Raw genomic sequence first — 26,561 nt, 5'->3', positions numbered from 1 at the left:
GACTGACGGTGGGACGTTACGCAGGATATAGTACGTACGACAGTTGCGGCAAGTGGGAGGGAGGAAAAACAGCGCGAAACCGCGGACCGAGCTGTATAGCTGAGAATCCGGAGCATTGCCGCGTAATCTGCCTCCATCCTCCGCCTGATGGCCGACACAAAGGTAGACATCCCCACACGCTCTTCTCTCCCGCTCTCCGCTCCTTCAGAGCTCGCTATGGATGAGTAGCTGGGTGAGGATGCCGCGCTGGCGGCGAGTAGTGGGGCGGGGGCCCGAGATGTAGGGCCGGCCCTGTTCCTGGTAGGTGAGAGCTATGCCGGCTTACCCTACAGCCCGTTACTAAGCTGAAGGCGGCAGGAGAGGGGTATGCAGTGTGCTGACCCCCCCCTCATGTAGCCCCCCACGTTCCTTCTTTGGTATAGGCCTTCGTGGGGTAAGTCTATCTGCTTTCCGGGATAAACCATGCGAGCAATGGGGGGACCGCGCTTCTGAGACCATCAGCTTTCTATTGCTGTGCATCCCAGGCGAGGCTTTGTGGGGAGTAACTACCGGCTGAAATTAGGGGCGGGCTGGAAGATTGTGTGTATTGCTGTATGCACGGGACGAACAAGGCTGGGGAAGGCAGTTGGCCTCTTGGAAGAAGACCATCCTTTTGGAGCCTTTCCATTCTGGCCAGTCGCAGCACGTGTTCCCTGAGTTATCTGGTGTCCTGATTGGATCATGGCTCCTGTAATTGGACCTCATTGGTTTCCCTATACAGTAATATCTAGGTTTACAAACACCTCAGTTTACAAATGAAATTCCATTAAATAATGCCCCGGTTTCCAAATTTGTTTTGTAATACGAAGTGTATGTTAATGCCGATATTTAAATGCAATTGCCAGCTTTTTTTCCTTCACTATAGCTCATAGAATTAGCTGTCACAGCGTTAACGCAAACTGTTTTTTAGAAACTAAAACGAAACATTTTCTCTTACCCCAGGAAATAAACTCAAAAGAAAATGTTCTCTTTTAGTTGGGAGGGAAAGTGACAGCTGAATCTGAGCTATAGTGAAGGGAAAAAAAGCGGTAATTACATTTAAAAATTGGCACCATAATAAATTTAAAAAAAAAAAAAACCGCGTGGGGTCCTCCCTCCCATCCATACCAAGCCCTTCGGGTCTGATATGGATTTTGAGCGGAACTCCCATGCCAAAATTAAAAAAAGGTAAAGGGGGGGGGGACGAGCAAGCGCCCCCCTCCTGAACCATACCAGGCCACATGCCCTCAACGTGGGGGGGGGTGCTTTGTCTCCCCCCCCCCCCCCCCGATCCTGCCCCCCTTACCCCTGTGTGAATGAGTGGGGTACTACTCATTCCCAAAAAGACAGTGTAGTGTGAAAAAAGACAAGACACTGTATTTTATTAAAAGGACAAACTAAAAGAATGTCCGCCACACTGGATCCAACGTCAATCACGATGCCCGCTACTGACCCCAAAAAAAAGGCTCCACTTCCGTTTGGCTTCTAGCCGTCTGCCTGCTCCAGTGGTTTCAAAGTTCTTAAATATGTAAGGGATGGGGACATCACGCATGTGACCCCACGTGACATCAATGATGTCACTCGGGTGATGCTCCTTACATATTTAAGAACTGTCAAGCCACCTCAGAAGCAGATGACTGGAAGCCATCGTCGGGAGCAGAGCCTTTTTTTTTTTCTTTGTGCGGGTCAACAGCAGCGATGATGGCGGGCATCGTGATTGACGTTGGATCTACAGTGGGGGACATTCGTTTAGTTCTTTCTTTTAATAAAGGACTTGTCAAAGACCGTGTCCTGTCTCTTTTCACACTACACTTTTTTTTTTTTTTTTTTTTTGCGAATGTGTACTCATTTAATTGGGGGGCAGGATCTGTGGGCTTCCTTGTTAAAGGGGGCTTCCAGATTCCAATAAGCCATCTGCCCGCACACTCCCATGTCCACCGGCCAGGGTTTTGGGGAAGAGGCCCTTGTCCCTATAAACATGGGGACAAGGTCCTTTGGGGGGGGGGAGCCCTGCCCCAAAGCACCCACCCCCATATGTTGAGGGCATGTGGCCTGGTATGGTTCCGGGGGGGGGGGGCTCGTTCACACCTCCCCCCCCCCCCCCCTTCCTGTCCTGCTGGCTTGACTGCTCGGATAAGGGTCTGGTAAGAATTTTGGAGGGACACCCCATGCCTTTTTTTTTTATTTTCCCCTTTAAATTTTGGTGTGGGAGTTTCCCTCAAAATCCCTACCAGACCTGAAGGGCTTGGTATGGATGGGAGGGGGGACCCCACGCTGGTTTTTATATATTTTTAATTGCAGCAATTCTTTTACATTCAGCTGTCAGTGAGAAACCCCGCTGACAGCTGAAACATTAACACATGGTTGTCACTACTAAAATACCGCATGACTAGATAAAATACCTCATGCGGTAGCTTAGTAGCGTTTACTTTTTTTGCTGACCTCCGAAAAGGAGTTAATTGGTTTCAATCAGGGTGGATTTGATTTAGATCAAACCGATTTAAATCACTAGTCAGTAAGGCTTGATTTAAATCCTAGTTTTCTACATAAAGACTAATTCTTGCTGGTATAACTTTAATATGCAAGTAGATGAAGATTTTTAGAATAACAACTTTTCATATTAGTTTTTTTATCCCCAGTTTAATAGGTTAATCATTCATATTTGGACAACTTTTCTGTTGTACTTAGGAAGGAGAAAAATAATCATTACCTTTAATAATAACAATTTAAATAGATTTATTCAACTGAAACAATAACATTACAACATATGTTATCTGCTTAAACAAACATCCATGTTTGTTAACTAATTTGGCTAAACAAAATATATATATTTTAAGAAACATAGATTGTCAGCCCCTTCCTCCTCACACTTAGCTTCACTTTCTTCTTGTGCAGATCTATTCCACTCCAAACAATCAGAAAAATATTGTTTCTATTCACTGAACTTCTTGAAAGTTAGCACTGAAGGGGTTGATTCTGTATTCATAGGTTTGTAGAAGTTAGGATTAAGGTCTTTTTCTTAACTCTGTTCATGTTATAACATTTTTGCTGTGAAGAAGAGGCATGTGATCTCCGCTGAGTCAAATTCAGTTTTAAGAACTGCAAAAGTAAACGAAGCATCTGTGATAATATCTTGTAGGCAGAGAAAGTGCCCAATAACCTTACAAAAACCTCTGGAAGAGCATGACATTGTGAATGGATTCATGGAATTTATTTACCAAAAAAATTAAACATATACAGCCTTATTTTACATAATTAAAAAACAAATCTTTATTTCATGATGGAATAACCTTTGGATGGTAATATATTTTCCTCAAAAAGCATTTTATTTAAAAAAAATCTGATTTAAATAATAATTTTTTATCCACCCTGGTTTCAATGCATTCCTATGGGAAACGGCATTTCGGTTTACAAATTTTTCGCTATACGAAAAGTCCTGCAGAGCGAATAAAATTCATAAACCGAGGTATACTATAATCAGAATTGTTAGTGCAGAGTCCATAGCTATTAGTTTGAAACCTAATACCATAATTTGGGGATCAGACAGCTCTGTACAAAGCCATTGCACAGAGCAGGTAAGTTTAACATGTTTGTTTTTAAAAATAAAATCTTTAGTTTGAAATTATATTCACCACCTTCCCTCCAGAGTATTCCCCCCCCCCCTTCATGAACAGGCCATTTTTTGCATTACGGCGCTGCGTTACTTTAACTGACAATTGTGTGGTCATGCAACGCTGCACCCAAATAAAATATAATTCCTTTTTCCCACTAATTGAGCTTTCTTTTGGTGGTATTTGATCTCCTGTGCGGGTTTTATTTTTTGCGCTATAAAAAGACAATTTTGCGAAAAAAACAGTTCTGATCTTTCTCTTTTAGGGTCCTCTGCCAGTGCTCCTGGCCTTTCCCTTCTACCAAGTGCCCCCAGAGCTAGCAGTTTGCTATGGGGGCACTCCTGAGTCGCTGCGCTGTGTCCATTTACACACAGAGCCATGGTTCGGCCCCACCCCTTTTCTCTTCATTGGCTGTGATTGACAGCCATTGAGGAGGGAAAGTCCCCAGAGAGTGTAGGCTCTTGTGCACATTGCTGGATCGTGATGGGGCTGGGGAGGCTGCTGCACACAGAAGGTAAAAAAGAAAACCTTTGAGCCTTTAAAGCCACTTTAATATTAAGTACTCCAAAATAATACTGGTTTACATCAGTTTTCATGCGTGCTTTAATGAGTTTTATACATGTTGCAGATTCCTGCACAGAACAATCTGCCTGTGGTGTGAACAGGGCACATAGAGAACAATTCATTTTGTTGTGCCCTTGCAGAACACATGCATACAAACTGACCTCTGCACCATGTGTCAGACACCGCCTGGCGGTACCTCTAGCAATCCACAGGGCAGAATTCCCCAGAGTGCGGAGTCTAAGTCTCAGTCTGCTTGATGGGCCCCTGATGGTGGGGATGGACTTGGAGCAGACCGTGACCAGGTCGCGGCCCCTGAGTACACCCGCCCGTGGTAGAGGGATCCGCCAGAGGTATACACTGGTGAAGAGGCGGATAGGCCTGAGCAGTGGTGAACGGATCCGCGCAGGATGGATGGCAGGGTAGCAAACGTGGTCAGACAGGCCGGGTCGGTTATAGTGGGGACAGCACGGTACAAAGCAGCAGGCAAAGAGTAGTCCGGTCACTGGCCAGGTTCGGTTACAGGAGTTCAGATCAACAGGGATATCCAGGAGAGTAGTCAAACGAGCCAGGGATCAGAGCAGGAGATGGTCAGGATCAAGCCGGTCAGCAACAAATCCATCAACAGGTACACAGGAGCAGGAACAGGGTAATAAGACCATACGGAAACTAGTGTCTGTGCAGTGCAGGTTTAAATAGTGCGCCCTGTGCTGTCATTGGTGCCAGGTGCATGAATGCACATGCACGGCCGCTGCAGCTGCCTAGGTCCTAGTGTCTGCTGATTAGAGTGCATTGGTGTTCTGCGCAGACCCGTGCGCCGCCATGATTGCTGACACCATGATGTGAACAAGCCCTTAGTCTTGGTAAATTCCCCTTTAATACTTGGGAGTTTGTAGTTTTTTGACAAATCTGACTGTTTATCTGTAATAGAGTGCCTACAGTTTTCAAAGCCTTTTGCAGTAAAGACAGTTCAGTTACAATGCAAGATGAGTCATGAGAGCTTCCAATTTGCAAGTGATGGGCAAGTAATAGAAAAGTTAGTAACTGAGGGATAAGGCTGATGATCAATGTTCAGTCATTAGGTAGAGGTGGGATAGGCTTTCCTGATGATGAGTTTTTCAAAGATTGTCCAAAGGCAGGCAGTGTAAGATAGCCGGACAGAATAGGGAAGGGCTTTCCAGAGGATGGAAGAGACTGGAGAAGTCCTGGAGGTGAGTATGGGAGGGGGAGACAGCTAGAGAGCAGAGGGTCTTGGGAAGAGCGAATCGGATGGTCTAGATGGATTTTTGAGAAGGTTTTGTATGTAGTAGTTAGGATTTAGAATTTTACTCGGTGGATGAACAGAATACAGTGGAGTGGTGGAGATTGCTGAGCAGTTGGTGGGATTTTAAGAGGTATATCTGGTTGTCATTAAACTATAAAGTGTATTTCTTCAGTCCAAGAGTGTCCTATGTGTCCTTTCTGCTTTGAGAAATGGCTTTTTTGTGTTCCAGTTTATGTAAATCATATGTAGTGGCAGGTCTGAGGATGTTTGTCCTTTGACTGGTATGAGGTATGTATATAGTGCACAAAGTAGAACTCTCTCTCTCAATCACCATGTCAATATCCTATTTACTTGCTTAAGTTTCTTCATTACTTCCTAGTTTTTAGGCCTAGGTAACTGTCATACTTTCTCGGAGTCTTCAAGGGGAGGAGGGTATTTTTAAGCTAAGCACACCTTCCTGCATGCATGCCTGAGCTAAGAGCAGATGGATCATTCCAGGAAGTAAATGTTCTGATAATTATCTGCCTTTACTGATGGTCATGGCAAGAAATGCCGGGGGGGGGGGGGGTCTTTCTGAGTGATTTGAAGCACCTATAGATGTTTGAATATGTGAGTTTGCTTAGTATATTAAAAGTGAAACTAATAGTGTTTTTACCTTGTAGTGCTCAGACACTATAGCACAGCTTTAAACAAAAGGTTGATTCTGTACATATATAGGCACATGTTGAGCGCTGAAGCTAACTAATGGGCAATGTGTCCGTTATTCAGCAAAGGTCCGTGGTAATTGTGGGTTTCTCCAGACTACATTTGTGGATTGTTGTAGAGGAAGAGATGTGAACTCGTGGAAGTAGAACCCCAGCGTGTCGGTTGCTTCTGATGTGGTGGTCACTATTTAGCATGTATTGTAAGAACATATTGGCTTTTTTTATTTTCTCTTAAGTGAAAGCATCTACTTGATGTCTTGTTTGAACTTTTTAAAGATTTTGTCATGGGTCCCTCCTAAAGATGGATGTGATCTATTTGAATGGCTCATCCTTTAAAAGGCAGTTTGTGGTGGCCGACTAATGGTGGTTCGCAGGTGCGACATTTTCTGATTTCTCTGTCCTTTCCCACCTGGAACTCTCTTCAGGAGTCGCGGAATGTCCCCCCGGCGGAATTCTTTCGATACCTTCAATTGCGACACTGGCTGCTTTCGTTGCGCAGCACTTCTGCTTTCCCGTACCAGAAATCTGCCTTTGAACAGCTTTGCCAACAGCGTCCGGTGCTCCGGGCCTTATATCCCGTCTTTATGCAGCTCTGAACAGACGCTCGTCGCATACTTCTTTCATTTGTTGTTCAGTGGCAGTGCGACCTGGGAGTGGCTGTGGATCTGGAAGACTGGAATAAGGCCTGGTCACTCATAGCCAAATGCTCATTTAATACGACCACGCTGGAGGCAGCCTATAAGGTATTGTTTCGTTGGTACTGGGTTCCGGCTCGGTTGGCCCGGGCTAACCCTGCCTGTAGTGATCAATGTTTTCGGGGTTGTGGCCATCGTGGAGATGTCTTGCACATCTGGTGGTCATGCCCGAGACTGTTTAGTTTTTGGTCTCGTGTGTTTGGCCTCCTTTTCACCTTGTTCCATCTCTCCATCCGCCGGGATGCCCAGTATGTCTTGGTTCATTGCCCCATACCGAGCCTCTTGGCTCACCAGCAGAAGTTGGCTTCTTATTTGTTTTTATCAGCCACTAGAACAATTGCCCAGGCCTGGAAGAGTCCGTTTGTCCCTCTTCAGGGTGTGCGGGATCGTATGACTACTATGATGTTCAACGAGCTGATGTTGAGCATCCGCAACGACACCGTAAATTTTTGAAAATATGGGAGCCGTGGTTGCAATATGCTTTTCCCACACTCCCCCCGGCTAGCCTGGGGAAGTAATGGCGTTCGATACTGGCGCTCTTTGACCCCTGCTACCCCCCCCCCCCTTCCCCTTTCTTTCTCTCTCTGTTTTTGGTGTGACTGGACAGCTGCCTTTAGTTGTTAGTCAGTTGCATTAATGTTTTGTACCTTATGTGCCATTGATAGCCCCTGCATGGGCGTACCTTTTGCCCTGTTGGCGTTAGAGCACTGTTTTTCCCTTTTTTTTTTTTTTTTTTTTTCCTCTGTGCAATAGCCCTTGTGTGGGCGAGTTTTATTGCCTCTGTTTTATAATGTTTAAAAATTAATAAAAAAACATCGGAATATAAAAGGCAGTTTGTATCACGAATACACATTGTCTGAGCTAAAATTAATTTTGTTTTAAGAAAAGAGTATGAAACTGGTGTCTTTAAGAGTAACGTTGGTACTTGATACTTTTCTTCAATTAATGTCTCTTAAAGTGCATCATTCTTTAACCACTTGCAGTCCGGACACTTTTACCCCCTTCCTGTCCAGGTCAATTTTCAGCTTTCAGTGCTATCACACTTTGAATGACAATTGCGTGGTCATGCAACACTGTACCCATATAAATTGTTTAGCATTTTTTTGAGACAGATAAAGCTTTTTTTAGTGGTATTTATTCACCACTGGGATTTTTATTTTTTTTTTGTTATGTAAATGAAAAAGTCCAAAAATTTTGAAGTGTTTTTCTTATAAAATTTTGCAAATAGTATTTCATCATAAATCCTGGCCAAAATGTGTTCCGTTTATCTTTTTAGTACAAAAAAAAAAAAACCCAAATAAGTTTATAACCAAAAATTTTAATTTTTAAACTTTTTTTAAATTTTTTTTACACATACTGTCACCCTAGCAATACAGTGTAACCATGGTGACACTGTACTACTTGTGGGGGGTGATGAAGATTTTTTTTTTTTTTTTTTTTTTTTTTTACACTGATTGCTTTTACAACCATAAAGGCTGTAAAAGCAATCATTTCTCATTTTCTCTACCTGCATTCTTGCAGCCATTGAGAACTACTGTGTGAGCTGTGATTGGTCGCAGCTTGTCACATGGTACAAGGCTGTTGTAAATAGCCTTGTACCATGTGACCTCTGTCATCATTCACAGATTTTTCATGTAGTAAACAGGGTGGATTTGATTTAAATCAAACTGATTTAAATCACTAGTCAGTAAGGCTTGATTTAAATCCTAGTTTTCTACATAAAGACTAATTCTTGCTGGTATAACTTTAATATGCAAGTAGATGAAGATTTTTAGAATAACAACTTTTCATATTAGTTTTTTTTATCCCCAGTTTAATAGGTTAATCATTCATATTTAGACAACTTTTCTGTTGTACTTAGGAAGGAGAAAAATAATCATTACCTTAATAATAATTTAAATAGATTTATTCAACTGAAACAATAACACTACAGCATATGTTATTTGCTTAAACAAACATCCATGTTTGTTACCTAATTTGGCTAAACAAAATATATATATTTTAAGAAACATAGACTGTCAGCCCCTTCCTCCTCACACTTAGTTTCACTTTCTTCTTGTGCAGATCTATTCCACTCCAAGCAATCAGAAAAATATTGTTTCTATTCACTGAACTTCTTGAAACTTAGCACTGAAGGGGTTGATTCTGTATTCATAGGTTTGTAGAAGTTAGGATTAAGGTCTTTTTCTTAACTCTGTTCATGTTATAACATTTTTGCTGTGAAGAAGAGGCATGTGATCTCCGCTGAGTCAAATTCAGTTTTAAGAACTGCAAAAGTAAACGAAGCATCTGTGATAATATCTTGTAGGCAGAGAAAGTGCCCAATAACCTTACAAAAACCTCTGGAAGAGCATGACATTGTGAATGGATTCATGGAATTTATTTACCAAAAAAATTAAACATATACAGCCTTATTCTACAAAATTAAAAAAATCTTTATTTCATGATGGAATAACCTTTGGATGGTAATATATTTTCCTCAAAAAGCATTTTATTTAAAAAAATCCGATTTAAATAAAAAAAATCAGTTTTTTGTTTTTTTTTTTATCATTGATTTTTATCCACCCTGGTAAGCTATGATGTCAGAAGTGACATCTTGCTTACTACTCTGCATGTGATCACTGATTGACCAATCAGTGATCAAATGATCGAGACTTTGCACAGAGGTCCTGTCCGATTGGTATTCCACTGTGTTCGGAGGACACAGCGGGCACCGGATCGCGGTGCTGCGCGCTCCCAGGGAGCGCGCACAAGCAGGGTACAGGGAGGCCATTTATAAATGGCCACCGACCCTGCACTGCCACCGTCCGGCCGTTTATATACATGGGCCAGATGGGAGGTGGTTAATGTTCTGCTAAATTCAAATGCTTAGAAAAAAAAAAGTATTGCTGAATTTCACTGCATTGTACGTGGCTTACTCTGACAGTGCTGATTCAGCACAATTTTAGTTTTTTTTTTTCATTCTTGAACATGAATGGGATATTTTGAGCTTGGGTGTTCTAATCTACTGGTTTGCAGATCTTATCAAAAGGTAGAATGTTTCTTTAGTTTTTCAAACCTATTCCCCATGTTCTCTGTTTGCTAATGGAAATGGTTAGAACTAGTTTTGATATATTTCTGCATCACCAATGAAGAGTTTAAGAGCCAGTTCACACCACAAAAATGCACTCTGGATGCATTCTGGATATGTTATTGCTTTCAGTTCACACCACACTACGTTCTGGTGCAGTTTTGATGCAGTTTGCTATGTTCCAATATGGCTCTGTGCAGAAAAAATGCATCGTGTTCTACTTTTTTCTGGAGCTGACAGCACTGGTGTGAACTAGGTCAATTGGAATACATGGAAAACACTGTGCATGCATTTTTTTATGCAGAAAAAACCACGCTGGACTGCATCTAGTGTGAGCTAGCCCTTCATTTCTCTACTTGTGTGGTCACCAAGACTTGAATGAGCAGAATTTCTCTCCAGAGCAGATGGACGTTGGCAAGATTAAAATTACCTTTTTCGAAGGGTAAATGTCCTTTGTCCTGTTTTAACATCATGTAAGGAATCGAGGGAGGCATCTCCCAAATGGGAACAGGCATAGCAATGACTTATTATGGGTGACAGTTCTGTGTCCACTTAGTTTCTGTTGATCAGACACAGCCTACTCTGCTCTGAGCAGCCAGATGTAAACGTACAGTAGAGTTCAATTTGCTTAAACTCTAGGGGATGGATCCCTTTCCCTTTTTTGTGTCAGAGGTAGCTGGGTGTAAACTAGCAGTGCATTGAAATGGAAATTCTGGTGCTGAAACTGAAAATTCAGGATGCACTTAGCTGAGAACTGAAATGGGCAGTTTTTAAAAATTAATATATATTTTTGGGAAAAAAATACACTTTAATGATTGACAAAAAAAACACAATATATACCCCAATTTGTTTTTTGTAAAATATGAAAGAGGATGTTACGGCGCGTAAATAGATACCCAACATGTCATCCTTTAAAATTGCGCATGCTCATGGAGTGGCGTCAAACTATGTTACTTAAAAATCTCCTTGGGTGACACTTTAAAAATTTCTACAGGTTAGCAGTGTAACGTTAGAGGAGTTCTAGTGCTGGAATTATTGCTCTTGCTCTGACGTTTGTGTCGATACTTCACGTGTGTTTTGAACACGGTTTACATATGTGGGTGTGACCTATGTGTGTGTTCATCACTATGTGCGAGCACGAGGGGATGGGGGGCACTTTAACCTCTTGGCGCCGGTTCCTCCCAGCCCTTTAAGGGATTCAAAAGCCAGGGGCGGGGTTTTTGGGTCATGTGACCGACGTGATTCGCTGTCACATGATCGGGAAAGGTCCTTATCGCAAGAGATCGGGACCTTTCCATGAGTACTGGACATGTGTGCTGGGAGCGCGCTGTCAGCACATGTTTTTCTTAATTGCGCACAAATGTGCGACCGCTCAGCATCAAGGCCCAGGCGCCGGGAGGCCACACATTTGTGTGCAGCCGGTGCCAAAAGGTTAAACTTTTTTTTTTTTTTTTTTTTTCACGCTGTCCCTTTAAAAGAAAAAAAAAAAAATCCGTTTTATTCCTATCACAAGGAATGCATGCATCCCTTGTGATATAAATAATTAGTGCCAGGTCCTCTTTATGGAGAGATGGGGTCAGTAAGACCCCACATTTCTCCTACAATGTAAAGTATTAGATCAAAAAAAAGCATTGATCTAGTGCTTTAATGAAGAAAAAAAATGGCCTTGTTTACAAGGCAATGGAACCGGGAGTGACATTGCTTCGGTCCTCCAAGGGCATAGAGATGAGTGGAGGCCATCTTTCCTTCACTAATCTCTTTGCCCAGCTCTGGGATAGTTCGGTGGTTTCTCAGGTAAGGCTGAGAACTACCGAGCTGCAGCCAGTAATGGCAGTGGCAGCGAGGGGGTGGGGTTATTTCGGCACCTATATCGGTGCTTTTCATATTGGCCAATGGCCGATAGGGGTGTTTTCGGTTGAATCATTTCGGCCACCAACGTTTCTGTGTACAGCTACTGTAAACTGACACAAGTCTGTTTACACCCGCTGGTCCATAGGGGTGAATGGACCTTCCGGACCTGATCGGACCCTTTGTGTGAAAGTGGCCTAAGATCTAAACTTTTTTTTGTCCAGCTCTTAAAATTGTATCCACCTACCAAAAACCCACTAAAGCAGGATAGTAAATTTGTCTCACCACTGATTAGCACTGTCTTTCTGTGTGACAAAATTGATAAATATCCCAGTGTGTTTGAAATGTGTGCATTCTTTTTTAGGTTACACGGGAGGAGCATGAAACCTCTGTAGACACCCCAGAAGATGCCAACCACGATCCTCATTTCGAACCTATTGTTTCATTGCCTGAGCAGGAAATTAAAACTCTAGAAGAAAATGAATTAGAAAAGTTTAAGATGTGAGTTTTCGTTTTCAGTTGTTGTGTATATTTTTTGTAAATGTTTGGGGTTTTTTTGGGGGGGGGGGGGGGTATGATGGACAAGTTCGATAATCTAGGCAGACCAAATGTTATCTATAAAGAATTCAAATAGTTTTAAGATTTTGTCTCCTTCCCTGCACAAATGGAGACCCAGACAATAACAGCTCTGTTTATCACAGGAAAGATTGTTTTCGTATGCCTTTTGCCGTATTCCCTTATTGTCATTTCTTAGAAGTCTTTTGTATATTGCTTTGAACAGGAGAGCAAAGCTTTTCAGATTTGCATCTGAAAATGACCCACCTGAGTGGAAAGAGAGGGGCACTGGTGATGTAAAACTCCTCAAACACAAGGAGAAGGGAACTATCCGTCTTTTGATGAGAAGAGATAAGACTCTAAAAATATGTGCAAACCATTACAGTAAGTAACAGCTTATTTTTCTTCTGTACTGGTTCCTACCTTTGAACATGTAAGGACAGGGACATGTTGCAAACAATACAGTGGCTGACCTGAGGCATGACGTTTTTCTACGTACAGGCAGAGAAATGCACAGTTCAATATTGTGTGTTGGAAAATAATTACCACGGACTTGCATATTTTACATTTTTACCTTTGTTTTAACAACTAATGCTGAGCCAGTTTAACATGCTGCTGACCTTGTATAAAGATTTATACAACATGGTGATGTACAGTATCATGCAGGTTTTACAGACCTGTTCATAGAAGCTTTAATTTCCTTATTTTAAATATCTGAATTCTTTTGCAAAGTTAGGTTTGTGCACCCCCTTATACTTGAACCTGATCTCAATCCTGCGATGTACATGAGCAGAAGCTCTTGCCCCAATGGAGCCTTTGGCTTCTGCCAGTGAGAAGAGAATGAGGGGGGGGGCATCAGGTCGAGGCGACACTGCACTCTTTCATTGGACGCACAAAGCCGGCTCAGTAGCAAGCCCGCATAAATGCCCCCATAGCAAGCAGCTTGCTATGGGGGCACTGTGGGTGGGGAGGGGCCAGAAGCACCACCTGGGGACACACAAAAAGGAGGATCAGGGCTGCTCTGTGCAAAAGCATTATAGAGCTGGTAAGTATGACATGTTGATTTAAAAAAAAAAAATGCAATTAGAATCAATTGACAGAAAAAAAGTTCACCTTTTGACCAAAAACAATAAATGCACATGTTTTTGCAGGTAAAAAAAAGTGCACTTATTATTTTTAGTTGCAGGAACCTGTAAAGCATTGCACCAGCGATAAGAAGATCACTGCTGCCATGTAGGTGTCCTGCAGACCTATCAGTATATCTGCTTGACCGTACTGGCAAGCAGGTATACTGACAGGAAGATTCAATGAACTTCCACAGCACTGCGGTAGTTAATTGAGAACTGCAAGCCAACATCCATTAAGGCTGTCGGGACTTGTAGTTCATTCACAGAATGCTGTGGGGGGGGGGGGGGGGGTTGGACAGTGGTTGCAGCATTAAGTACATGTCTCCCCCCCCGCCCCCCCCCCCTAAACATGGGTGAAATATGTAACATATTCCCAAAAGTGAAGCTTATTCTTTAAAAGCTTCAGGTGTTTATTTTAATTAAAAAGAAATTCATACTTGCCTGCTCTGTGCAATGGTTTTGCACATTGAAACTAAGGGGCAAAGCCCAACCCCTGAAAAACAGTCAAAACGTTTCCTGATTTAAAAAAAAAAATACATTTTAATGAAAGCCATATTTAAAACCGCCCAGTAATGTCTGGGGCTTTAAATAAAAAAAAAAACAAAACACTAAAGAGACTTTATGGTGACTTAAATGTTTAATATTTTTAACATTGTGCTGTTTACCTCCCCTCCCTGCCTGTCTCCAGCACCGCACCTGGGGACTAGCAGGGAGGGGAGAGACCTTGCAGTGTAATGAGCAGCGATTGGGTGCTCCTCCAGGAAAGGGTGGGTCAGGGCTTATCCTTTATCCCTTTCACTTCCAGAGCTGTTTTTGCACACGTTTAAAAAATCATTTAATGCCAGAAGATTACACAACTCCAAAAGATATATTTTCTGAAATCGGAGACCCTAGAAAATAAAATAGCAGTAGTTCCAATTTTTTGTCACATCACAAAGGTCTAGAAAACTCAAAATGTCAGTAAAAAAAACACTTAATTTGTAGGGCACAAAAAGCAATAAATTATCCAATTTTTTTTTGTAAAATATAAAAGACGAGGCTGCATCGAATAAATGGATATCCGACATGTCAAACCTTAAATTTGTGTACGCTCATGAAATAGCAGCAAACCTTAGTAACCCTATATTTTCTTTTAGGTGACTTTTTTTTTTTTTTTTTTTTTTTTTTTTTTTTTATAAAAGCCCCCTCTATATGTCATCAGTTTAGCATTACGGAGGAGGTCTGGTGCTAGAATTATTGCTTTCATTCTGGCATGCGTGGTGATATGTAACGTGTATTACAATCATTTTCATGTGTAGGTGCCCCAGCGTGTGCTTTTACGTTTCTGCGTGCTTACATATGTGGGGGGGGGGCTTGAAACATTTTGGGGGGGGGGGGGGTTATGTGCATGGGTGTAACTTTAATTTAAAAAAAAAAGGTCCCCTATGTGATTATTTTTGGTGACAGGTTCTCTCCTCCCTTTTGAGACATCCAGGGACCCCAAATGTCTCCCCTGTGCTCCACTGAATGTAATGCAGTGCACATCACACTGCATTACATTCTTTCCCATGGCTGGGAATCTGTCATCGGCATCACTTCTGGGTCAGGACAAGAAGGGGAGGAGAGCGGATGTGTCCACTCTTCCCCCTGCCCTATACCCGCCGGCAGCCACTGAACTGGTCCCGGGCCCACTGATGGACAAGCAGAGCCCAGGAGACATAGCAGATGTGGGGAAGGGGGGTTGAGGCTAGCACGATAGTTGGCTGTGTTGAGCAATCGGGTGGCAGCGCTGCCACCCGAATGCTTCCACCTGACAGGTGTCCCGGCTGTTGGGCGATATAAATTGAACATTCCTGGTGTCCCAATACTTGTGGCAATATAGTGTATGCAATATGCAGCTTGCCTATTCATTTTTATTAGGGTAGAGGGAGAATAGGCTAAGTTTACATTTTGCACTAAATACTGATATAAAGCTGAACTCCAGGTATGATTTTTATTGCATAGTTACATTGATCCAAGCAATGATTAAAGTGTGGGCTTTTGGGCAGCTGCAGTTTAGTCTTCCTGTAGCCAGGGCAGCAGAGCTGGGCATTGTTCATTAGGCATCAAATTGAGGCATTGTAGATCACTGCCTCTATAATGCAGCAGCAGACCTGCCATCAATACAGGTGCCCACTAGGGAGTAAAGTCACGTACTTCTCCCAAGTCATGTGATACGTCACATGACCAGGGAGCAAAGTAGTTTCCTAGTGCCTCCAGCAGTGCCCTACTGGTACGGTATGTCTGCTCCAGATTCTTCCCCTAACCACACCCAGAGCCTTCCAGCATTTCAGTGGATATTTTGCATTGCCTTAGGCTACGTTCACACTAGCCTTGTGTGCAGGCGGCAGAGAGGCGTTTGGGAAGCGTTTTTACCGCTTCCCAAACGCCTCTGCCAATTCTGCACATTACAGCACATGGTGCTGTTCTAACGGGAGCGTTTGCGTCACGTCGCGTTGCGTCGAGGCAAAACGGACGCCTCTGGAAGAGTCAGGAGGCTTTGAAGCCTCCTATTCTCGTCTATGGTGCCGCTCCGCAAACGCCCGGCTGGCGTTTGCGACGCGGTTGCGGGGTGTTTGCGGAGCGGTAACACCACTCAAACTGCATTATAGGCGTTTGTGGGGCGTTATTAACGCTCGGCAAACGCCTAGCAACCGCCGCTAAACCGCGCATGCGGCGTTTGCCGAGCGTTAAAAAACGCTCCGCAAACGCCGGACCAACGCTTGCCAAACGCTATAGGGGCGTTTGGCAAGCGTTGGCAAAACAGCCTAGTGTGAACGAGCCCTTACTTGTATTGTGTGAGTCTACACTTCATTCTATTTGGGCATTAAAGGTTTTGTAAGAATTTAAATAAATCTGGCCTCAATAAGGATGATCACTGAATACACATCAGCAGTGCTCAATTCCCTTGTGACTTTTAAACTTATACCACTTTTTTTTTTTTTTGCCTCTTACCTCTGTTGATGAAGCCTGTTTTATAGAAACTTTGATTAGAAAGTTGTCATGGATATTTGTCTTGAACCCATATAGTGAATAATGATTGCTTTCTCGTCTTTACAGTTACACCTGCAATGGAGCTAAAACCCAATGCAGGAAGTGACCGAGCCTGGGTTTGGAATACATATGCAGATTATGCGGATGAGTCACCGAAGCCTGAGCTGCTTGCCATTCGATTTTTAAATGCAGAAAGTGAGTATTTTGAGTTTTAAACATGATTGTAACTTTCACTTTGCCTTATGATTTTGGTTAAGAACTTTGCCCTTTTGGGTAGAAATAGATAAGTGGTGGTTGACGATAATGCCCACCTGAAACTGACACAAAACTTGAAAAACCCGTGAGTTTTTTATTTTTAACAAGTGATATATTTAGTTCCATAATCAATAATACATTTTAGGTGTTTTAAGGTTATGCTATTAGATTGTGAAACCAACATTACATAAAACATGTTACTACTCAAAACTATCTTTGGGTCACACTGACCCTTATCCTCAGGATATAGCTTGAGTGAAGATTCATATATCAAAAGAAGGAAGAGAAAACAGAAGCTAAGACTAAAGTGCTAAAAGCCATTATCCATTTTGAATACTAGTTAAAGCAGTACTCTGAATGTTCATCTTTCTAAGCCCACTATTTTAAATTCCCACTAATATACACACATACTTTGATTTGCAAATACTTATAAAAAAGAAATATTGGTAAGCTAAAGATACAGCATGGCAGTAGTTGAGGTTTTTCAGGCAGAGTGGGGCTGAGCTGTTAAACTGCTAGAATGGGTCATTCAGTTGTATGTACAGTTCAGCTTGGTATGTTTCCACGTTTGCAGTCAAATGTGAGATGTCTCCATGCCTCTTTTTTGCTATACAGAGCTGCACTATTTCAACTAGTAATTGCGCGGCCATGCAATGCTGTATCCAAATAAAATGTATGTCCCTATTTTCAAACAAAGCTTTCTTTCGGTGGTATTTTATCACCTGTGCGCTTTATTTTTCATGCTATAAACAAGACTGAATTTTTTTTACTTTCGGTTAAAAAAAAAAAATATATAGTAAACTCTGTCTTTGTGTGAAAGTTATAGCATCTACAAACTATGGTATAGATACTGCAATTTACACCATTTTTTGCTATACAGCACTGCACTAGTTTAACTGACAATTGCACGGTCATGCAATACTGTACATAAATGAAATTTATGTCCTTTTTTTTTTTTTTTTTTCCCACACAAAGCTTTCTTTTGGTGGTATTTGATCACCTGTGCGCTTTTATTTTTCACGGTATAAACAAAAGACCGAAAATGTTGAGAAAAACGAGTTACTCATTTCTGTCATAAAAAATAGCCAAACAAAATCAAATTTCATCATAAATTTAGGCCAAAATGTATTCTGCTACATGTTTTTGGTATAAAAAAAATTCCCAGTAAGTGTATATTGATTGCTTTGTTTGAAAGTTATAGCATCTACAAACTGTGGCATAGATAATGGAATTTACACAGCTTTTACTTTCTGAAAGTAGACACCCAAAGAATTTAAAAAGACATGGTGAGTGTTTTGCAGATCATTATTTATTTATTTTTTCTCACAAGGTTTTGTAATTTAAAAAAAAAAAAATGTTTTTCCAAAATCTTGTGGCAAAAAAACTAGATCTGCAAAATACTCACCATGCTTATCAGATTCCTTGGGGTGTCTACTTTTCAAAATGGGGGTTATTTGGGGGAATTTGGTGCGATCCTAATGTTTCAGGGCCTCCGAAACTGATAGGTAGTCAGGAAGTGTAATGAGGAAATAAAGCACTTTTTAAAAGCCTGAAGGTGCTTATTGGATTTTGGGGTCCTGTACTTGGCACAGGTGGTATCCCCATACTCAGAATAAGTAGCAGAATGTATTTTGGGGAGTAATTCCACATATACCCATGGAATGTGTGAGCAATAAATCATAAGTGACAGTTTTTTGTGTTTTTAAAAAAAAGTTTTTTGTCATTTTCTAAAAACTTGTGCTAAAAAATAAATTATTCTATTGACTCAACATACCTCTCAGCAAATAGTTTGGGGTGTCTACTTTCCAAAAAGGAGATCGTTTTTGGGGGTGAAGTTTATGCCACGTGCCAGGGTGCTTTTTAATTAGGTTTTTTTTTTTTATGTTTGTCACTTTTAATGCCATCACAATATCCCTATAACTTCAATGGACGCTATTTTTTTTTATTTTTTTTTTTTTGAAAAATTTACTCTGCCTTACATTATCTAATCTTACAAAGATCGGTGTCCTGTGAAACTAAAGTGATGAAGTGCTCGTAGCTTCCCATTTCTTAGACTATAGAGTGGAATGGTGCCAATCATGTCTCCAATCAGCTCTATGGTTAGCTGGCAGAAACACTGGCTGCATTCTCAGGTTCCCCTGATGGCTAGGGACTGCCTGAGAAGGCAGCGGGGGGAGGGAGAACATCTCCCGCTGCTTGTAAAAGCAATTCAGCACCTAATTAGCCACTAGGATTGCTTTTACTTGAAAGCCAATTGCCGGCTGAAAAAAACGATACCAGGATGATGCCTGCAGCTGCAGGCATCATCCTGGTATAACCACTTAAAATCCAGTGATATACCAGTTTGTCGCTGGTCCTTGTTGGGTGTATATGCTATGTTTGGGGGTTTTTGGTTTTTTTTTCATGCAGCCTGTGGGCTAAATGAGAAAAAAGAAATCTCTGCCAGAAAGTGTGTGGATTTGAGGATTCGGCCTCAACGCCTTCGTCCAGTTGCTTTATCTATTTCAATTGGCTATATATAATGCTTTTGTAATTTACAGACACCTTTTTGTACCAGTGTTGAGCTTTCCGGGAAACTAGGCATGGATTTTTTTTATTTGGTCTTTTGAAGTCCATTCCTCCCATGTTAAGGTTATAGTCATGGACACAGAGGAGTTTCTCAACGCCAGATACCGTGTTAATTTGGACTGTTGCGTCTGCGTGATTTGAAGACAGGACGAAAACATCCCGTTTGTCCTTCCACTTCACTGCGAGCAATTCATCATTCCTCAAGCAGGCTTTCTCCCCCTAAGTCGGTGGAGGAAGCCCCGGCGATTAGGTCGCACGGTGCCACATGATCCAATTCCAGGATTATACAAGTGTATGGTGGTACGCTTGTATACAAATTGGTACCCCTTACGGAACAAATACAACACCCAGGTCCCAAACTATCTTGCCACTCTTCCCCATGTAGTCTGGGCAGTCAGGGAGCTCTACTTCGCTGTTTCTTCCCTCATAAACCCTAAATTTGTACGTATAGCCTGTGGCCCTCTCACAGAGCTTATACAGTCTGCCAGTAAAGTGAATGAGGGACTCATCCATGCAGATGTTTTGCTGGGGCGTATACACCTCTGCAAATTTCTCAGTGAGGTGGTTTGAGGAGCTGAATTTTGTAGAGCCTGTCATGTTCAGGGTCACCTGAGGATGACAATGTGTTATCACTGAAATGCATGAAGCGCATTATCGTCTCATATCTATGCCTGGTCATATGATGAATCGGGTCTGTGGACCAGTATGACCACAATTCATTATTTTTTGTAATGACCGTGTTGAGGGTTAGGCCTGAAAAAGCCTTACATTTGGAAACTGTATTTGGGTTTCCATGCGAGTTGCCTGGCAAGGTTTGCGGCGATATATTGGTGAGCATATAAATTGCTTTGGCTCACAATCAAATTGTGGAAATCTTCTGTGAAAAACGGCTCCATAAAATTAAGGGCGTTTAAATTTGCTTTTTCCACCTGAATTCCGGGTTGGGCTGTGAATGGGGGGAGTACGGATGTTGCAGAATCTGTGGGCTGACAATTAGGATTTGCAAGCACATTCGGAATGACACTAGGGGCTCTATGGGCCTGTGTGTGAATTTTTGGTGGCTGCGGGACACTACTTGTGCTCACCACCGCCAAAGCTTGTTCTTCCCTTCTGGGACTCGTCATGTCGCTAAGGGATACTGCACTGCTAGTATGAAAGAGACCAGGGTATACTAGGCTGCTGGTGCTTGCCAGTTCACCAAAAGTTAGTGTTCACTAGTACTGGCACTCTGCTGCATATTAGACAAGTCATGTGATCCTAGCACTTCAGCTTCATGGGGTCGAGTATGCCTGATCTTAACAGGGACCTCTTCTCCATCATCCGAGCTACCTGTCAGGGTGCCGATGCTGTCTACAGGTTCGTATTCTGAGGTGGATTGTGTCTTTCCCTTCGCTCTCACCTGACATGCTCAGAATCCTGTAGGCCTCTTCACTAGTGTACCTTTCATTGGACATTTTGGACTCTAAATTTACAGGTACCTAGTGCGACTCACGGGGAAAAAGAACACCTGGCTGTCAGGAACTGCTTGAACTGCTACAATAAAATTTACCGGCAAGTGCTAACAGAGATCAGGCCTAATTCTGTGAACACTGCGGTTTTGTGTGCAATGTATTACAGGTGACAGTGATCAGAAATTATACTGAAACTGCACTTCTTGTTAGGGGTGGGGGAGCATTGGGGCTAAACTAGTGCTGGCAGCGAACGGGGATGATCTTGCTAACACTGTTTTTGGGGACACGAATACTAAGGGGGCACTGGTATAGTTTTTGATTAATATATTGATCCGTACATACACTATACTAGGAATGACCGTGATCAGCGACCTATAGTGTGCGGGCAATCTAACGCTATCTGGGAGGGACGCTAACTGACCCTGATGCTATCTGACGTCGCTAGTGGCACAAATACATTGATCGGTGCAAAATACTGTACACTAACACTGTGATACTGGCAGGGGGGCAATCAAAGGGGTAAATGTGACAAACAAGGGGTTAAAATGTATCTAACGTGTGTGTGCAGTGTGCTGCTTTTACTCAAGTGTGATGTGTTTCTTCTCCCTGAAACAAAATGGTTCCAGGGAGAGAGGAACAAGCTAGATCCTGTGCCTGTATTTACAAATAAAGGCACTGCTCTGCACCTCCATTTGCTTCTTGAAGAAATGGCTACATAATGCATATATTTTGGATTTACCTGATTTAACAACTTCAGTAGATCAACTGCTTGCCCACCACCCTATAGTAGAAGTACTGCTGCAGGGCTGCGCAAAATGCAGTGCATGCGCCAGCCTTACCCACTCCTCCCTTGTCGGCTAGAGATGTAAATCACCAGGACCTGGCCAGCAATTCCCCGCTGGCACTTGGTGATAGTCGGGGACGCTGACAGGGGAGAAACACCACAGATATCTCTCCTGTCAGCAAGGACAGCACAGCAGAGAAATACTAAGCAGCATATCTACATTGTAAACCAGCACACAATGTGAAACATACCATTAACATGACAAGGGAAAGACCTGTGTGTAAACAGTACAGGTCTCTTCTGTCAGCAGCTGCTTTGTATCTTTGCACAGCAGAGAAATACAAAGCAGCATGTCTCCCAAGTAAAACCGCAAACGGCACACAATGTAAAACACACACAGGACACTGTTAACCATTTGATCGCCCCAGATGTTAACTCCTTCCGGCCCAGTGTCATTAGTACAGTCAGTGCTTTTTATTAGCACTGATCACTGTATTGGTGTCACTGGGGATGTCCGTTCCCACTCAGTGTCAGAATGACCGCCACAGTCTCGCTAGAAGTTGCTGATCGCCGCCATTACTATATATTATATTTTATAATAAAAATTCCAGTGTGTGTAGTATATGTATAATTGCCTCCATTTGAAGGCGCTATAACTTTTACATTAACCAATTAATTTCTGTATTGGGATTTTTTTATAGTGCAAAAAAAAACCCCGCAGAGGTGATCAAATACCGCAAAAAGAGAGCTTTATTTATGGGGGGGAAAAGGACATACATTTTCATTTATTTACAGTGTCGCTGTGACCTTGCAATTGTCAGTTAAAGTAACGCAGTGCCGTAGTGCAAAAAATGGCCTGGTCAGGAAGGGGGGTTGTTCTGCATGTGCCCTGTTGACATCACAACACTAGTATCACATGCAGATTTTTTATTTTTTTTTCCTTCCTACACAAGAACCTTCAACATGTATGCTGTTTTTGCACGGAAATATAAACTGACGTGACATCAACACTGTGGTGTAAATAGGGCACGTAACTGATGCACATGAAAACTGATGTTAACGTGCATAAAACCTCACTGAAACGCACATGAAAACTGATCTGAAACTGTTGTAAAATCATGTCTCTGCAAATGAAATCTGCACAGTTTTTTTTTTTTTCCCATCAGTTTTCATGCATGTGTGGTATGAACAAGCCCTTAGTTCGGCTCTCATTTTCAACTTTTAGGACCTGTGGAGGCTTTTAAGGTGTCTCCAATGGAAACATTTTATTGGCGACATTCATTGTTTCACAGTTGTTTCAAAAGACTTGCCGTGTATCCCAGCACAGCAGTTTATATATTTTAACAGAAAATTGGGTAAAGTATTCCATCTGTGTGCTAAAACATTAACTTAAAGGCTGAGTTCTCCTTTTGTAATAAATAATGCACATCTTCTTGCAGGTAAAAAATGTTTGTTTTTTTACGATGGAGTCTGCAGAGCATTGCATCTGTGATAAGCAGATCATGGGTGCTATGTCAGAATTCTGCAGACTCTTGGTAAACTATTTGCATGTACCTCCCATAGAGCAGGCAGTTCCTGAATGGCATGAAGAATCCATGAACTACGAGAGTGCTCACCATTGCCTTTGCAGTTCATAGAGCACTACAAGCCGTCAGCCACAATAGCTGACGTTACTCGTCTATTCATTCGCAGAAACTATGCTGTTTTCAATTTGTGACAGCGGATGCAGGGAGCAGATCCCCCTATTGTCAGAGCGGATTACTGGCAGCAGGAGATGGGTATATAGGACCATATTGCTCTTTAATTGCTCTAAATATGGATATAATCTGCTCCTAAAGGTTAACTTCTCCTTTAAGTGTTTGGGGGGTTTTTGTTTTACAGAACTTAATATTTTTTGTGTTTTTAATGTGGAACTATCATTTTATTCTCCAAGGTCTTTGCTTTCAGAAAATGTTTTTGGTTTTGAGCGCCTCTCAAACCGCTCTGACAGCAAAAAGGGTAAATGCTCTCGATCATTCCCCTGGAATAAGTAAGCAGATCAGAGGTTTTTCCTTGCTGCATTCTTGTTTTGGATAATGATTTAACTATTAGAGCCAGACAGTGGCAACAGTCCTTTTTAGGTGCAGTGGCACCTAAAAGTAGTGCATTTTATTTTTTAGATCATTTTCCATTAAACTATGTTCAGTAGCTCCTTGTTTTAAATACTAGGCTTCTGCATATATTTGAAGGATATATGTCCTTTTGTGAACTGTGATCATATGATGTAAAACTAAAGGTTCTCCCTAGTAAGAGTGACAAGTGATATCATTTAGTACTAGATGGTTCTTCCATTTCTTCTGCTTTCATTTACATAGGTGTTTTAAGTCTATTTTTGCTTTGGCTTCTATATAAAAAGACTACGTAAAGACTTGTTTGTTAGTGTAAAATGTAAGTGCTTTCTTTTTCGTTAGATGCCCAGAAGTTCAAGGCAAAGTTTGATGAATGCAGAAATGAAGTCAAGGACAAACAAACAAAAGGTAAATTAAACTACTTTTCTTATTGCAGACTCACTCTGTGCCTAACTGCAAACCTCCAGTAATGGCACTTTTTCAGTCTGCTATAGAAAAACCAGGATTGTATCTATACTGCTTTCTTTTTCAGGAAAGTTTTCTATGATCTTGGGATATTCTTTGGTTTTAGAATGTTGTTTGTTTTTTGGCAGCCCTACGTTAAAGTGATTCTAAAGGCTTAAATTTAAAGAACGTCTATGCTTACCTGCTGTGTGCAGTGAGTTTGCACAGAGCAGCCCAGATCCTCCTCCTCTTGGGTCCCCTGCCAGCATTCCTGGCCCCTCCCTCCTGTCAGGTGCCCTCACAGCAAGCAGCTTCGTATGGGGGCACCTGAGCATGTGCACTCCCCAGCCGCTGCTCCGTGTGTCTATTCACACACGGAGCTGTGGTTCGGTTCCGCGCTCTCTTCTCATTGGCTAACTGGCAGTGATTGACCCCAATTGAGCCAATGACTCCTGTTGCTTTCTCAGCCAATGAGGAGAGGGAGTCTCGGGACAGTGGAGACTACAGTGCACATTGCTGGATCGAGAAGGTGCTTAGTTTGGGGGGATGCTGCACACAGAGGATTTTTTACCTTCATGCATTTAAAAAAAAAAAAAATATATATATATATATATATATATATATATATATATATATATATATATATATATATATATATATATATAGAGCCTTTACAACCACTTTAAGTAATTTTCAGTTATATTAAAGTATCCGTGTTAAAGAGATGCTTGTGTTAGATTTTTGAGCACATATTCCTCTAAAAGAAATGTTTTGTACCAATTTTTGTTATTCCATCAGTGGCTTTCAGACCATGTGAAACCATTTACAAGGAACTAGTGTTTTGTTTTTTTTGGTGGTTTTTTATGGGGGGGCATAATAAAGTTGATTTTAAATAATAGAAGTATAAGTAGAGGTAAAGCTGTTTACCTTCAATTTTAGGAATTTAGGGGCTTTGTTTCTTTTCTACTTCTCAGTCTAGTGTTGCAATGTATCCAGCCTTGCTGACAATCATGAGGTGTGGGAAGCAAGAGGGGCAGAACAAAGCACCAACTTCTAGCTATAGGCCTTTCTTTAGTAGAATGGGGCACTCTAGGTTTCACAGCTTTGAAGCTGCTACAACCACTATCTAAAGGTATATTCAGGTGACTGTTGTCTGCTTCTGGGGACAGTTTTACACTGCACAGATTTATTTAATAGAAACCAAAATGCCAGGTAGGTTAGGGTGTAGTCGACAGCTGTGTTCACCTTATATTACTTTGCAGTGTTCACATCTGCAAGGTGCATATAGTGTTTGGGTCACAATATTCATTTATATGAATGGCCAAAACATCCCAGGGGTTGGATGCACCTATCTATATTTTAATGTAAAAAAGTCTCAACCAAACTTTCAAACCATCAAATGGCTGGTGTCCTAACTGATCATATGTGCATCTCCATGGCAGTTGCAGATCAGATGGTAGCTTCCTTGGCTGAAAAGGATAGGAAGGTTTAGTTCTATATGAATTACTTTGTCTCAACTGAAGATTTGATCACTACTCCTGAAGCATGAAAATATTTTCCAGACAATAACGGTTTTAAATCTGTGTTTTTGCTACTATAAGGGAGCATTAAGAGCGTGTCTGCTGGACCTACTAGACAAACCTTTTGGGTTATATGTGCCACTGTATGAGAGGCTGTGTGCTAAATTAGGGTGGTTTCACTCTGCCCCACTGTGCTGCTGCATGGAGGAGTTGCTGCTTTTACTGAAAGCGCACCAAAACACTGGGATATAATTGACATCTTTGTGAAAGCACAGCTAACCTGCACGAAAACTGTGGGTTATCTGTGCTTTGCCCTAGGCACAGCAGCGCAGTGTAAAGCTGCTCTTAGTATAAGCGTTCTTCACATAATCACTTAGTAACCTCATTTGTTTTCAGCAGACTCGACCAAAAACGATAGTACTGATAAAGTTGCAGAAAAACTAGAAGAACTGTCGGTAAAAGAGGACAAGGTGAAAGACCAAGAAGAGGAGGCCAAACCAGAAAAAACGGAAGAAGAGAAGCAATAAGTCCTCTAGAGCCTTGTACTTTTATTTTTACAAGGGACTTTGTAACTAAGAAAAAAGAACTGAGTTCAAACATTCAGGTTGTTTTTTCTAAGCTTTTGCCCTTCAGAAGTTTTCTTGAGAAACAAAAATCCATTCCCCAGTCATGCAAATGTACTGTGTTCACTTTCTTTTTCCATAGTGGAAACACTTATTTATAGTCATCCAAAGTAACAAATAAACCAGTTTGAAAAAAATGTAATAAAGTTGGGACTGGAATCTATAATGGTTACAGAGAAATAATGCATCTCAGCCAGGGAAATGTATGGGTGTTGCCTTTAATGAGAGATAATGGACTTGAGCATCACATTTCAGTTGGCGTGAATGGGGTTTATTTTTCTTTTTGTTGTGACCCAGTTAGGATGCAGCTGTTTAATGAAATAAATTTTGAGCTGAGAATTGA

General features: G+C 41.7%; 1 protein-coding gene and 1 non-coding gene across 3 annotated transcripts; both read left to right on the top strand.

Annotated features, from left to right (window-relative positions):
• The first annotated feature begins 7 nt into the window (after positions 1-7).
• On the top strand, positions 8-26,561 carry RANBP1 (RAN binding protein 1). Of its 2 annotated transcripts, none has more exons than XM_089672459.1 (6): positions 8-162; positions 12,136-12,272; positions 12,553-12,710; positions 16,532-16,660; positions 23,974-24,039; positions 25,995-26,561. In XM_089672459.1, exons 1-6 carry the CDS (start codon positions 148-150, stop codon positions 26,120-26,122), a joined length of 633 nt encoding a protein of 210 aa, XP_089528585.1. In that variant the 5' UTR covers positions 8-147; the 3' UTR covers positions 26,123-26,561. The 2 variants fall into 2 exon arrangements, with proteins under 2 accessions (XP_089528585.1, XP_089528584.1); XM_089672458.1 differs by having other exon boundaries at positions 25,992-26,561.
• Positions 24,064-24,193, top strand: LOC149466452 (small nucleolar RNA SNORA77). The gene has a single exon (XR_016312065.1). It is a non-coding gene; the product is annotated as a small nucleolar RNA SNORA77 (small nucleolar RNA).

Source organism: Staurois parvus, unplaced genomic scaffold (assembly GCF_062004578.1).
Source record: "Staurois parvus isolate SC_StPar_1 unplaced genomic scaffold, SC_StPar_1.0 ptg000129l, whole genome shotgun sequence".
NCBI classification, from domain to species: domain Eukaryota; kingdom Metazoa; phylum Chordata; class Amphibia; order Anura; family Ranidae; genus Staurois; species Staurois parvus.
The sequence above is the reverse complement of the archived record's forward strand: the minus strand, read 5'-3'. Positions and strand labels throughout refer to the sequence as shown.

Excerpts from the sequence above, each read along its gene's own strand:
- RANBP1 (XM_089672458.1), top strand. Across the intron at positions 12,273-12,552 it reads GAATTAGAAAAGTTTAAGAT|GAGAGCAAAGCTTTTCAGAT; the intron begins GTGAGTTTTCGT and ends TGCTTTGAACAG. Across the intron at positions 16,661-23,973 it reads TCGATTTTTAAATGCAGAAA|ATGCCCAGAAGTTCAAGGCA; the intron begins GTGAGTATTTTG and ends CTTTTTCGTTAG.